General features: G+C 37.3%; 1 protein-coding gene across 3 annotated transcripts in view; it reads right to left on the bottom strand.

The window, feature by feature from the left end:
- Positions 1 to 6,286: 6,286 nt before the first annotated feature.
- map6a (microtubule-associated protein 6a) overlaps positions 6,287 to 14,569 on the bottom strand; it is a 26,886-nt gene continuing 18,603 nt past the window's right edge. For 2 of the 3 annotated variants that reach the window (XM_086098294.1, XM_086098295.1), the window contains exon 4: positions 6,287 to 6,709. In XM_086098294.1, coding sequence (XP_085954420.1) covers positions 6,562 to 6,709 — 148 coding nt within the window. In that variant the 3' untranslated portion in view covers positions 6,287 to 6,561. Of the gene's footprint in view, positions 6,710 to 9,247; positions 9,359 to 14,569 lie in introns of all 3 variants that reach the window. The other variant, XM_086098293.1, reaches the window with a different exon arrangement.

Below are 14,569 nucleotides of genomic sequence, written 5' to 3'. Positions count from 1 at the left end.
AAATAAACGCTCAATAAAATATTCAAGTCAAGGCATCTTTATTTCTATTGCGCTTTCAAACAGCCGCAGCTGTCACAAAGTGCTCACAGAGTAAATAAATAATAAAGTAATAAAATAAAATCATAAGCAATTTTTTTTTTCCATTCCTACATACGCATTGATGTTTGAAGCGGTTATAGATGAAAGAGGAGTTTTTCGGTCTCCTTTCAACAGTAGATCAGATTATGTCATTATCACAACATGCATGACGCCACACGCGTCTGCTACAAACTGTTATTTTTTTGTTTTGTTTTTACAAAATTCTACATGTAAGTTTTTGTTGTTGTTGTTTTTACAAAATTCTACATGTATTTACACCGATGGCCAATAACAAAGCTTCCCTCTTCGTGTTTTCATTTGGCATGGTTGTCCTCCAGAATGGCAAACTAAGCATTCTGGGTAAAATGACGTTATGTCAACAAGTGATTTTTTTTTTTGGTCTATACTGCATTCTTTTATCAGAACTTACATTGACAAATATTTTGTTTTATTTTGGAAGAATGTTATTTTTGGTTTTGTTGAAAGAAATAGAAAAAGCAAAGCAAATGTGTTTTGGGTTCATTTATTATTTTGGCAACATTTCAGATAAATGTCAATTTATGGGAATTCAGCCATCTTTTTTGGCTTTCATTAACGATCTCAGGCTTTATATTTTGTCAGTTAGATATTGTAAGAAAAAAAGCAATAATTATTTCCTTGTGTTGAGTGTAACATATTTGTATAATTTAATTTGACATGTATTATTACTTAGCACCCACCCCCCATAATTTTAATGTAAAAAAAAAAAGAAAAAAGGATGAGTGATTGTTTCATAACCCGACTAATTTACGTCTGTGAGCCGTCGTAAACTCCCCCTGTAGGCCGACTAGTTTCCATTTCGGATTGTCGCATCATAATTTGACCACAAGGGGAAGCTATAGTTATAGATTCAAATAGTGAAAGCACAATCCCTTTCTGGCGCTCTCATTACTTACGTCACACAGGCACGCACACACGCACACGCATTCGACGTCACCGACAGAAAACACTGGCAAACCGTTTCCATGGCAACAGGTCAGCACACTAAAGGACAGTGGCGTGATTATGAATGAGTGCGCGTGTTTGGTGTAAACAGAGTAAATAAATAATAAAGTAATAAAATAAAATCATAAGCAATTTTTTTTTTCCATTCCTACATACGCATTGATGTTTGAAGCGGTTATAGATGAAAGAGGAGTTTTTCGGTCTCCTTTCAACAGTAGATCAGATTATGTCATTATCACAACATGCATGACGCCACACGCGTCTGCTACAAACTGTTATTTTTTTGTTTTGTTTTTACAAAATTCTACATGTAAGTTTTTGTTGTTGTTGTTTTTACAAAATTCTACATGTATTTACACCGATGGCCAATAACAAAGCTTCCCTCTTCGTGTTTTCATTTGGCATGGTTGTCCTCCAGAATGGCAAACTAAGCATTCTGGGTAAAATGACGTTATGTCAACAAGTGATTTTTTTTTTTGGTCTATACTGCATTCTTTTATCAGAACTTACATTGACAAATATTTTGTTTTATTTTGGAAGAATGTTATTTTTGGTTTTGTTGAAAGAAATAGAAAAAGCAAAGCAAATGTGTTTTGGGTTCATTTATTATTTTGGCAACATTTCAGATAAATGTCAATTTATGGGAATTCAGCCATCTTTTTTGGCTTTCATTAACGATCTCAGGCTTTATATTTTGTCAGTTAGATATTGTAAGAAAAAAAGCAATAATTATTTCCTTGTGTTGAGTGTAACATATTTGTATAATTTAATTTGACATGTATTATTACTTAGCACCCACCCCCCATAATTTTAATGTAAAAAAAAAAAGAAAAAAGGATGAGTGATTGTTTCATAACCCGACTAATTTACGTCTGTGAGCCGTCGTAAACTCCCCCTGTAGGCCGACTAGTTTCCATTTCGGATTGTCGCATCATAATTTGACCACAAGGGGAAGCTATAGTTATAGATTCAAATAGTGAAAGCACAATCCCTTTCTGGCGCTCTCATTACTTACGTCACACAGGCACGCACACACGCACACGCATTCGACGTCACCGACAGAAAACACTGGCAAACCGTTTCCATGGCAACAGGTCAGCACACTAAAGGACAGTGGCGTGATTATGAATGAGTGCGCGTGTTTGGTGCGAAAGTACCCACATTTTTTAAAATGTTATTATATTTTTAATGCAGATCACATTTTCAGAAATGCTGCATTTTTCTGTACCGTTCAATATTATTTCCAAAAATGTATTTCTTTTAGCCAGTCTGAACAGGAGAAGCTGTATATGGATTTTGTTATTTGTTTTGTTTTTTTGTATAATTTTGACCAATTGGCAGCACAGTAATGTCGTGGTTAGCACATATGACTCACAGTTCTGATGTCCAGGGTTCGAATGTCACTCCCGGCGGCCTTGTGGGGTTTGTGCATGTTAGATTAAATAAGGCTTAAAATTGTCCAGGTGTTCGGGTTGGACAAGGAGAAAAGAAAATGATATTAACCATTCAAATGTAACAAGAAGAGAATTTACAAAATCAAATTAATTTGCTGCAAAACAAATTAGAATATCGTGAGACGTTCATTTATTTCAGTAATTCAATTCAAAAAGTGAAATTCATAATCTATGTTTGTGTATTGTTCGACCTTCCCCCTACTTTTAGCCAAGCTCTTCGCATTATAAATAATTTGTGAGCAGAGAGAAATCCAGAGACTGATATTCATCCTCCACTGACCTCCAGTGTCCTGTCTGGTCAAGTGTGTCTTGTTGCACAATAATATTTTTTTTTAAAAATCGTGAAAACTTACAATGAAACTTTATAAATGAAAATGAACGCAGCACATAGTAATGATGAGCAACGTGGAATGTGACATTTGTTTGTCTATGCTAACAAGAGCTACAACACAGAGCTAACAGGAGCTAACAGTGTGTCTGATTCACTTACCCTCAAACTTGTAAAAGATTTGTTTTTATGACGATAAAGCATTCTGCGTTTGATATGGACATCTTACTGAAGAACGCAGGACGTGATTCGTTCTAATTTAAACATGTTGGCTATTTGTTACGTGCCAAATTGATTGTATCACTTAAAACTGACACATAAACATATTGTGCTTCACTATAAGACGGTTGTTAATTCTCTCCCAGTCAGTCAGCACAGAATGTAATCAATTAATCATTTTTTTTTCATAGCGCACTTCCTCATTGGAGGACGAGCCAACAAACAACAAGCGAAGTGCGCATTATGTTTGCGCATGCGTGAAAATCAAGTAAAAAAAAAAAAATCATAATAATGCTTCCAAACAAAGCCGTCATTTGAATGGCGCCGAATAGAGCACACCTTAAAGCTTGCAAGAATTGTTTAAACGACTTTCAGCCTTAAGTGACGAAACGACAGGTGCACTCGGTGCCATTCTTAACTAACTGTCCTAATGGAGTTTATCAGCAAAAAAAAAAACACCATTGCAATGCTCGAGAAGACAGAAGTGTACACTTGTAAACATCTGTTCACTCTTCCCAATTTTCAGACAGAAAAGAAAAATCCAAACAGACGTATAAGAGGCTAAAAAAAAGATTTTTTAAACACATTTTTTAACTTTTTTTTTTTAATCTTGGAAGACAACCAACAAAAACAGGATGTGAAACATTATGCCCTAACGACCATCTCCTCTTTATAGTCATATTTAACAGTTCATAATATATCTTAATTTAGCTTAATCAAAATTAAGTTATACAATGGAAGTTTGGATAACAAAATTAATTATGTCCTTCCTATCAGTATCTTGAAATTACACACTGTCCCCTACATCCCAATTTGTGATTGGCTCATGACGTGCAATTGTCTAGATTAGAACAACCCTTAAATATGAGGGCGATGCACACCGCCACAACAGAGGATCATTTGAGCTAGGTAAGAATGCTGCAGGCTGCTCGTCAACAATATGAAAGAAGGTTGAATCATGTCAGCGAAGAGTGGACCAGCAAGATGAGAGAGTGAGCTCAACACTGTCGACTCGATGCAGGGCAAGTCGGAGAGTCAACTGGCTGATGTCTATAAGTCTTGCTCCATTAGCTAATGTCCTTCAATTTTGACGTGAAAGGAAACATCTGGTAAAAATATTTTTTACTTTTACTCCTCAAGTACATTTCAGAGCCTATACTTGTAACGAACTCATAAAAGACTTCTATTAATCTGACATGCTTTTGGACTTTTAATGTCAATATCCTGTTCTCTTCATGGTTTATTTTTTGAGTCGTAATTTTTTTTAATGTTATGTGCTTTTATTTTGGCGCATTTCCGTCAGTCCAGGAAGTGGGATCTACTAGAGGTGTCTTTATCTTTACACCTAACTAAACGATACAGAAAAAACAAAAAAGGTCCGTGATTCAACGTATTATACTGACTGAAACATCGTTTTACGTTGTTGCTGTCTAAGCACCTAGCTAGAATGGGGACAAGGTATTTAAGTTGTTTATTTGTTTTATTGTGATTTTTCATGACGTGAATTACTTGTAGAATGAGTTTTTTTTTGTATGTTATTGTAATTGAAGTGAAGCTAATAATAGCTTCTACTAAATGGTTTAATGCTACTAGCTTTCTGTTTTTGCTAACTTTTCACATGTTTAACTGAAAGTGTGTTGAAGTTATATTTGACAATTTTAAGGACTCTCATTTATGTTTATTATTTGTTTGTTTACAGTATAGCACTTACAGTGTGTCAAATGGAACAGGGAAGGAATAAAACACCAGTATGCTTACCATTGACTGGCTGGGTTTGCTACAGTACTTTTTTTTGTACTTGAGTAATTATTTGATTGAGTACTTTTGCTTTTACCACAGTTGTTTTTGACACAAGTAATTGTACTTTTACTCAAGTAGAGAAATGTAAGTACTTTTCCCTTCTCTGCTTGAGCTAAGGCTGGTAATTGGCCCGATACTGATACCTGGTATTTGTCACACCGCGGTGAGGTTGTCTTGTCATTTCCTGTTTTATTTTGAAAATTGACTCTTCTCGTTTCAGGTCACTTGCCCTTCCTCGTGTGGTGTCAGTGTCAACCCTGATTCCTGATTGTGTCCACCTGTTTCCCATTACCCTCATGTGTTAAATGGTCTGCGTCTCCCCTGTCTTGTGCCTAAGTGTTTTCGTCAGAGCCACTAAAGCCAGTTACCGTCCACAGCCTTGTTGCCCTGTCCCTTGAGAGAACTTTGGTTTGTAACTTTGAATAGCCACAGTATTGTTTTAGTTAAGGAGTGATTTTGTTTTGATTGTAGTTTAGACTTCCTCCCTTTTGGAGCGCCTTTAGATTAACCTTGAATAGCTTTTGTTTTTCCCTCTCAATGAGGAGCTTTTGTTTTGTTTAATAAAAGCTGCTTTAGCCTCAACCTCTATCTCTGCGTCTGGGTTCTAAAACTACCACGCTGTGTCAGTACACTTAGGCACCAGACAGGGGAGACGCAGACCATTTAACACATGAGGGTAATGGGAAACAGGTGGACACAATCAGGAATCAGGGTTGACACTGACACCACACGAGGAAGGGCAAGTGACCTGAAACGAGAGGAGTCAGAATTTTCAAAATAAAACAGGAAATGACAAGACAACCTCACCGCGGTGTGACAGTATTGGTACTCGCTCATCCCCTAATTGAAGTAATAACAAATATGTACCGTATTTTCCGGACTATAAGTCACACTATTTTTCATAGGTTGGCTCTTCCACTTATACTATAAAAAAGATATACCGGTGGTATATCGTTTCACAGATAGCCACAAGAGGGCACTCTAGACTTATACTATAATATACTATATATACTTAATGCGACTTACTGTTTTTTCTACCTAATTATGCATTTTTAGCCTAGTTCGACTTATAGTCCAGAAAATACGGTACTGTAGAATTAGACATTTCCAAAATTGCATCCAACAGTCCCATGCACACTGGCAGATATAATAACAGCTCTATTTTAGTCGTTATGTTTTAACATCAATTCATATGTAAAATCAAAAATTAGTTTGACATCTTTATTTCCCAAATCTAACGTTATCTATGGTACATTAACTTCCCCAAATGTTCCAGCTAATTCCAATCAACTCTTTTAAATTGAATTTCTAAAAGGATTCAGCTAACCTACTTATTAACCTTACATATTCCACCAACACTATTATATTTTTCCTGCTTAAAAAATGACTTGCCACAAAGTGTACATAAAACAAAAATACTTCATTTTGCAAGTGTTGATCTTTTATTTACACTCTAACTGTATACAGATTTCTATAGATGTGATATTAGCACTTCATGGTGTGTTTTTTTCTTGGATTATTGTCAATACAGCTTCAAAATACAATGCATAAAACAAGAGAACAAATTATATAGCACCTTTTCAATAATGCCAAAGGCCAAACAACTGTTTAGTTTTAGACCCAAAAACTAATTCAAACATGCATTTTCCCTCTAAAAATGTTTGTGTATGTATGTGAGTGTGTGTGTTTGTCACAGTACTACTCAGTTTGATTCAAATCGAGGGCAAATCGCACAACTCCGCTGCTGCGTCGGTGTTCAGGTGTTTCCAGCAGTGGTTCTGGCTCTCCTCCAGCAGCACCCTGGGAACGATGATGACCGGGTCGGACAAACTCGCCCTGAGCATCTCTAGGAGGCAGCACATGGTTAAGGTGCCAAGAAGGAGATAGAAAGCAAAGACACGTTGAAACACTCGTCTCAGGAGAACAACAACGTCTCCTGGCTGAGTTGAGCACCCTGCGACCGCCCATTTGAGGAGATCAAAACTACTACTTAACATGTAGTATAAACTCTGAATAGCGAAAATGAAGGTTTTGGGAGAATAGAATGCAAAAAAGAAGACGTTTTGGCTACAATTAAGCATTAGCATTGCAATTTGATGTCAAAAGTTCGAAAGGGGGCCAATGCAATGAGGGTCTCGGGGTGTTCTGTTCTGTTCATGATGAAAATTACAATATTTAAAAAACAAATCACATCCAAATAAGAGTCAGTTTATCAGTAATCGTTTAGACTGACCACTGCACTGACACAACCTTCTCCAAACTTTCTCTCTCCAAGCCAATTCGTACTTACCCCAGTTGAAAGTACATCCCAGCTAACACTCCATAAATATTCTTTTCAATTGCAGGTCCAACAAAAAACAGTGAGGGCATGCTTTGAGAACACATTCCAACCCTGTCACAAACTCAAGTCAACAATCAACAACTGTGCATATATGCAGAATATGCAGTGGATATAGAAAATATCGTAAAGATATCCATTATTTCCCAAAACAACGGGAGCTTTATAACTCAAGTGGATCTATATATTACAAATAGAAATCGTACAAATCTTACTTTAGGACGGCACAACATAAAACATTTCAAGGTTAGAAATGGTGACCAATTAACTCAATAGCTCAGCGCTAAGCTAATGTGATATTTAGCACATACTGTACAAAATGTTTTTCATACAAATATTTTACATTATAACTTCTGCATTAGTCTACTTTAGTGACATACAAATTCCTGTTATGTCGCAAAAAAAGACAGTATGTTAAATTTTGAGTTATTGACGGAAGGCACCTTTGCTGTAATGACAGCGTGATTGGTTTTTAGGCAAGCGTTAACTCGCAAACTTTACCTCACTCCACATATTTTCAATTGGGTTAAGAGTTGGGCTGGAGCTTTAAAATAGGGTGACCAGATTTTCACAAATACAAAAAGAGGACAATACAGTGTTGACGCTAATCAAATATACAATAAATTCTCACCAGGAACTATCTGTAACCAGTTTAAGTATTAGTCAATTTGGTAACCGATGATTATTACTTTAGCTAATGCTAAGGCTCAAAACTGTGACATCTGGTCACCCTACTTTAAAAGTAAAAAAACCCAAAATAAAACATTGGTGTCTTGAGATACGAGTGACCCGACTTATTTTTTCGCGATTCAAGCTAGCATCCAGTTGATTTTTATTTTATTATTATTTTTATTTTAGAGGGCTAACTTGAGATACAAAAGCTGTATAATGGCAATGAACTCAATTGATCTTCACTTAATTCAATACACAAAGTAGAAGTTTACTGTATTGTCAAACTAAACATGAACATAGAGATTTCCACGTTGTGTACTTTGTAAACAACTGCATAGCTTTGACTTAGTAGTCTGCTGAGCTTAATTCTAACAAACCAGCAAAACGGCATTGACATGCTAAGGGTTAGCATCAATAGTCGCGCTTTATTTGAACAGAGATGGTGGCGCATGCGTTCTTTATCCTCTATAAAAATGATTAGTACAACATCTTAATGAGTCACTAAAACCCGAATCCCATTGAGGGGCAAACATTTGCGAAGCTAGCGAATGTTGATTTCTTGTCACTGACATTCAATGTCACACATTTGCTAAATATTCTCTAAATGTTTATTTTTGCCTAATGTTGTAAATATTTTTCTTGATTTGAGATATGAATGTTTTCAGAGGTGGCAAATCCAGGTCCAGAAAGTAAAAACCCTGCCACGGTTTGGCTTTAGCACCAGGTGCTAGCTAGCTAGCTCACTACCTAGCTCCCATGGTGCTTGTTTACCTTTTAGCTAGCGCCCTAGTTAGCTCCCATGGTGCTTGTTTACCTTTTCGGGAGCTAGCATCGAGGCTAAAGCCAAACCATGGCAGGGTTTTTACTTTCTGGACCTGGATTTTCCACCTTTAAATGTTTTGAGTTGCAAGCGTGGCCACTGAAATGTTCACTTTCTATATCCACTGGAGTGATGTGATTACATGAGTAACCATGAGTAATGGGAAACCTCAAATCAGGTCAAAAGTGACTTCAATTACGGGGGGTTATTGAACATTTCACATGCAATTATAGTGGACAACATAAAAATTACGTGCATTCCAGCAGGTTTATGCAAGGCTGCAACCTGAAGTGTTCCATGTAAGGAATCTTACATGCAGGAGGTGACAGCAGGCAGCTGCAGCCCCCTGACCCCAACACCACTACTCCGGAAGAGAAATACATAGTAACTCTGATCTAAGTTGTTGTGGAGGTGGTTCACCTGTGCCACTGTGAAATCTCGGGAGGTGGGGGATTAAAAAATAAATAAATAAATGACATTTCCATGGTCATGAATGGGAATGAGTGGCATTGATCTACGGCCGACGTCTTCCAAGTGATTCTTTTGAGGGTTACCTGGGATTGGGTAGCGCACAGCCCCACAGGTGCTGCTTTAGGGTCTGTACCCAGCCAATATCTCGGATTGGCTGGCAGAGCTGTATGTAGTGGTGTTGTTTTAGCACAACCCTTCAAATGAATAAAAATGTCACTCATTAGCAAATGAGAAGTCAAAGACACAGCATCATCTCAACTTGACATCCCCCAAATACTCATGACAGCGCTGTGAGAAAGAATATATATTTCTTTCGTACAAACCACAATTGCAATGAAGTTGGGATGTTGTGTAACACCTGTTTGGGATATTCTACAGTCGAACAGGTTAATTGGAAACAGGTGCATGTCATGATTGGGTATAAAATAAGCTAATTAGCAAGCTCTGGAGAAGCCTGATAATGATTCCCACCTGTGTTGGCTGTAGGAGACATGGAAAACAGACTGGATACCGGTCCCCGAGGACCAGGGTTGAGGACCACTGGTGTAAAGGATGTTGCCATATGGACACTGGAATACTTTAGAAAACAGTTAACGCTAAATCTACAAAAGTTGTAACACCACAAAATGCTGCCAACACAAAAGTGTGCTGTGGTCTGACGAGTCCACATTTGAAATTGTTTTGAGAAATGTCAAGCAACATCTTTTTCAGGGACGTCCCTACTTACTTGAACAATAATACCAAACCATTCTCCCTGTGTTGCAACAGTGTAGCTTGTGAGCAGAGGTGGCAAATACAGGTCCAGAAATTAAAAACCCTGCCACAGTTTGGCTTTAGCCCCTTGTGCTAGCTGGCTAGCTCTCTAGCAAGTAAATGCGCAGCCGAGGAGCTAGTTAGGGAGTTTGCTAGCTAGCATCTGGGGCTAAAGTGTGGCAGGATTTTTACTTTCTCGACTTGGATTTGCCACCTCTGCTTGTGAGTACTAGGCTGGCCTGCCAGCAGTCCAGACATGTCTCCCATTGAAATTGTGTGGCACCTAAGCACAAAATATGATTGTTGAACAACTAAAGTTGTACGTCAAGCAAGAATAGGAAACAATTCTACCTACAAATTCAACAATTAGTTTTCACCAGAGGTGGCAAATCCCAGTCCAGAAAGTAAAAACCCTGCCACAGTTTGGCTTTAGCCCAAGGGGCTAGATAGCTAGCTCCCATGGTGCTCGTTTACCTGTTAGGGAGCTAGCGAGCTAGCTAACTAACTAGCATCAATGGCTAAAGCCAAACTGTGGCAGGGTTTTTACTTTATGGATCTGTATTTGCCACCTCTGGTTTTCAGTTCCTAAATGCTCATTGGGCATTGTTAAAAGAAAAGGTGAGGTAACACAGTGACAGTTTTTGGTTTTACACAGCATCTCAACTTCATTGGAATTGGGGTTTGTATTTCTGGACATTAAGCAGTAAGCAGAGATCTAAACAAGCACATGACATCTTATTCTTGAATACGTTTCCAGACCCCTTTTGACATGAATGTTGTTGTAAAGCTGCATGATCTCTTGAAATATAATACATGCGCATCTCAATGAATTAGAATAAAGTTAATTCATTTGAATAGTTTGATTCAAAAAGTGCAACTCATTATATAGATCCATTCAACATACTGTTATGTAGGACCTTTTTTTTTTTCCCCAGAGGGCCAATTCCTATCAAATGTTAAAAATCTTTTGTTTGTTATGCAATATAATTTCTTGAGATTTTTGGTGGTTTTGTCATCAAAATTATAACAAATAAAATCTGAAACTATTTCACTCTCTACTGGATCGCGATAATATGTCACTTTATGAATGGAACTACTGAAATGAATGACATTTTCCACAAATATATTGAGATGCATCAGTATTACAGATATAACGCCAAAATAATATATTCTTCTCACGAGGGCAACATGCATCATAGAAAGAATGCTAGTGGTCATGCCAGAATGCGGTGCAATCTTGGATAAGCATAGAAAGAAAGGAAAATTCTCTTCCATTGTTTCACAAAGATTGGGACAGGAGAAAAACTGACAGATACCTGCAACCACTAATGCTTTACTCTAAAAAAGAAGCCAGAAGACACCTTTTATTTTGCATTTTGGGGGGGAGGGGTCATTTATTTGTAATGTTTTTTTAAATATAAGCAAGCAAAGACACAAGTACGTCACAGTCAAAAAAATAATAATTCAAGACATAACTTCCTTTACCATACTTTCTATCCTTGTTTACTTAATAACCACAAAGACAGCACCAGGTGTGTGGCGTGCCAAGCACTGATTACATGACGTGGCCCCCTCCCCCATGTTATGTGACAAAGTGACACTCCTTATCAAAGGCTGCAAAATTTAAATGAGTCTGGCTTTCAGCTCCCATGGGTCATGCGTTCAGCTTTGACAGATGGTGGTGGTAATGATTGCACAGTGAATAGTGGAAAGGGTGTAATGTGTGTGTGTGTGTGTGTGTCTAGTCTATAAAAGGGGGCACAAAGGCCCATGATGGTGCATTGACAGTATGACACCAGCTAAAGAAACAAATAGTCACATATTGGCTTATATGTGAGTCTATATATGTCTGTGTATACAGTGAAAGCTCTAAAGTTGAATGGCAGGAAAAATACACAGATTGCAAGCAATCTTGTGAGGCTTTTTGTTTGTGTATTTTTTACCCCTCCCTCATGATGCCACCAAAGAAAAGTACCAAAGATGGTAAAGATGGAAGAAAATGTGATGCCAACCATGGAACAGGAAACTAAATATTGAGTTCTCAAAAAGCAGGGTAAAAACTATCCAGACCGTCCTCACTTCTTGGTACAAGTTGATAATAATAATAATAATAATAATATGGAAATCAGAGGTGGCAAATCCAGGTCCAGAAAGTAACAACCCTGCCAGTTTGGCTTTAGCCTCACGTGCGAGCTGGCTAGCTAGCTAGCTCGCATGGTGCTTGTTTACCTTTAAGGGAGCTAGCTATCTAGCATCAGGAGCTAAAGCCAAACTGTGGCAGGGTTTTGACTCTCTAGACCTGGATTTGCCAGATCGTAATCTTAATGTGACGAGACATGCCTCTCAGAGCCGCACAACAATGGCGCATGATCCCAAAATTAAATGTCGTTGATGTAATTATGACTGTAATTATTCATTTTTATAAGATGATTTGCAAATCGCTTTTATATTAGTCCCGGTTAGCGGATTAGAGGTTCCACTGTGTACATAGCTGGACGTTTTAAAGAGAAAATCAACAACAAATCTGTCTACTATGTTCTACTCAGTCCCACTAATCTAAACACATTATTCTGATTAATATTGCATTTGTGGATATGAATAAAGCAGAAAAATCCACCAGTTTTTATCCATCTGAGGGGCGATCATTTTGCCACTTCTCTGTTGACTGAAAACATCACAGTTGCTCAGGGCTCAAGAAACGAAGAAATTGCAGCTAAGCTTGCGAATGTCACGTGACCAAACTCGGAAAACAGATGAGCCGTGATTGGTCGTTAGCTGAGCCCTGAACAACTGTGATGTCATTTTCAGTCATAGCAAGTGGCAAAATGGCCACCCCCTTAGATGGATAAAAATGGGCGGATTTTGAATGAGTAAATGAATGAATAGTTTATAATAGAGGTGGCAAATCCAAGTCCAGAAAGTAAAAACCCTGCCACAGTTTGGCTTTAGCCCAAGGTGCTAGCTAGCGAGCTTCCTAGCTAGCTCCCCGGGTGCTCATTTACCTGCCAGGGAGCTAATTAGCTCGCTAGCATAAGGGGCTAAAGCCAAACTGTGGCAGGGTTTTTACTTTTTGGACCTGGATTTGTCACCTTTGTTTATTTTGGCTCAATACATAACACAGAAAAGAAAACACAAACATCCTTTCGAACAAATGAATTAACCGAAAAAATTATCTGCTGAAGCACCAGGCTTGTTATTGCCTATCGTATGCAGTCACATGAATCACATCGAATTACAACAAAACAAAATAAATACAGTACTACACTCACATTATAATTCCTAAATGTTTGACATTTTATCAATGGCACTATAAGCATGAATTATTTTACATTTTAAAATTTTCTTCAGAGAAGTACACAGCTTCAACGCATCATCAAGACCATTCCACGATTTTACACCCACAATTGAAACACATCTATATCTTATGTTGGTCCTCACTTGACATGTTTCAAACATATAAACCCCTTAAGTTTTAGTTTCCTTCTCTTAATTTAAAGAAATTGTGAATGAAAAAAGGTAGGCTTTTGTTTACTGCACGAAAAATCATTTTCAGACCATTTCATTCATTTTAATTTAATAATTGGGTCAATATTTGTTTAATATACATTTTCCCAAACTTCATCACAATATGACATGTGAGGTAACACAAGAGAAGAGTACAATATATGAAGACCTTTCTTATTTAGGAAATCTTTATTTTTTATTTTATTTTTCTAAATAAAAGTTTACTGCTTAACTCATATTTCACAAATGCAATATTCGCAGGAATGCCGTGTTTGAATTAGTGTTGGTGCATTCAACATATTAATGTAAAGACAATTTTTGGGCTGACTTCCCTTTTAAAACATGAGTATTGTGAAAGATGGCTGTACAATAGCTAACATAGGTTAAATGCATACAATAATGGTTACAACTACATTACAAAACATCTTACTTATGTCGCCTTCTTTATCCAACACATGACAGGAAGAAAACTCTTTAAAACCACAATAATAATAATCTTTTTTTTTTAAGTCACGGCTTTACAATTTGGGCTTTGGTATGCTTCACGACATACACGTCATGCATTCAGCAACCACCATATTTAACTTCTCTGACAACATTAAATGAGCTTACATACACATCTAATTCTAACAAGACAATATGGGCGACATAACGATGCCAATATTATAAAAGCTAACCATACCAAATAAAATTTATATTATTTATAACATTACCATAATGAGCTTTTCCAATCACATTGGTTATGCACACCATGGCCCGAGTGCGTATAATGACTGTGTCGTTTTAAGGAGTGATCAGGTTCACTAATAACGACCGTGCTGGTGTGTGTGGTTACGCTGATTTATGAGCTTTGTTTTCTAGCTGCACTAGACTGTCTCCTCCCAGAATTCTGAAGATGCTATTTTAATTTTAAAGGCCTTGGGGACCTTCAGAGATAATATTAATGTGATATGCATATTATGCATAATTTTTGATGCATAATCAGATAGAGTGATCCAGATTGTTTGCTGGCAGCAAAAAAGTACTCAACTAATCTATACAACAAAAAAAAAAGCCATATGATTATGAACTAGACAAAGTGCAATTTCTGCAGAAATTGCTTGCGAATGCTGAAAAGCTGAATGCTAATATTTGAAGGCATGTGCTTA

This window comes from Leptonotus elevatus, chromosome 16 (assembly GCF_054856555.1).
Source record: "Leptonotus elevatus isolate MCC_2025b chromosome 16, RoL_Lele_1.0, whole genome shotgun sequence".
In the NCBI taxonomy this organism is placed as follows: Eukaryota; Metazoa; Chordata; class Actinopteri; order Syngnathiformes; family Syngnathidae; genus Leptonotus; species Leptonotus elevatus.
Note: the sequence above shows the minus strand (reverse complement) of the source record. Positions and strands in the feature narration are given on the sequence as shown.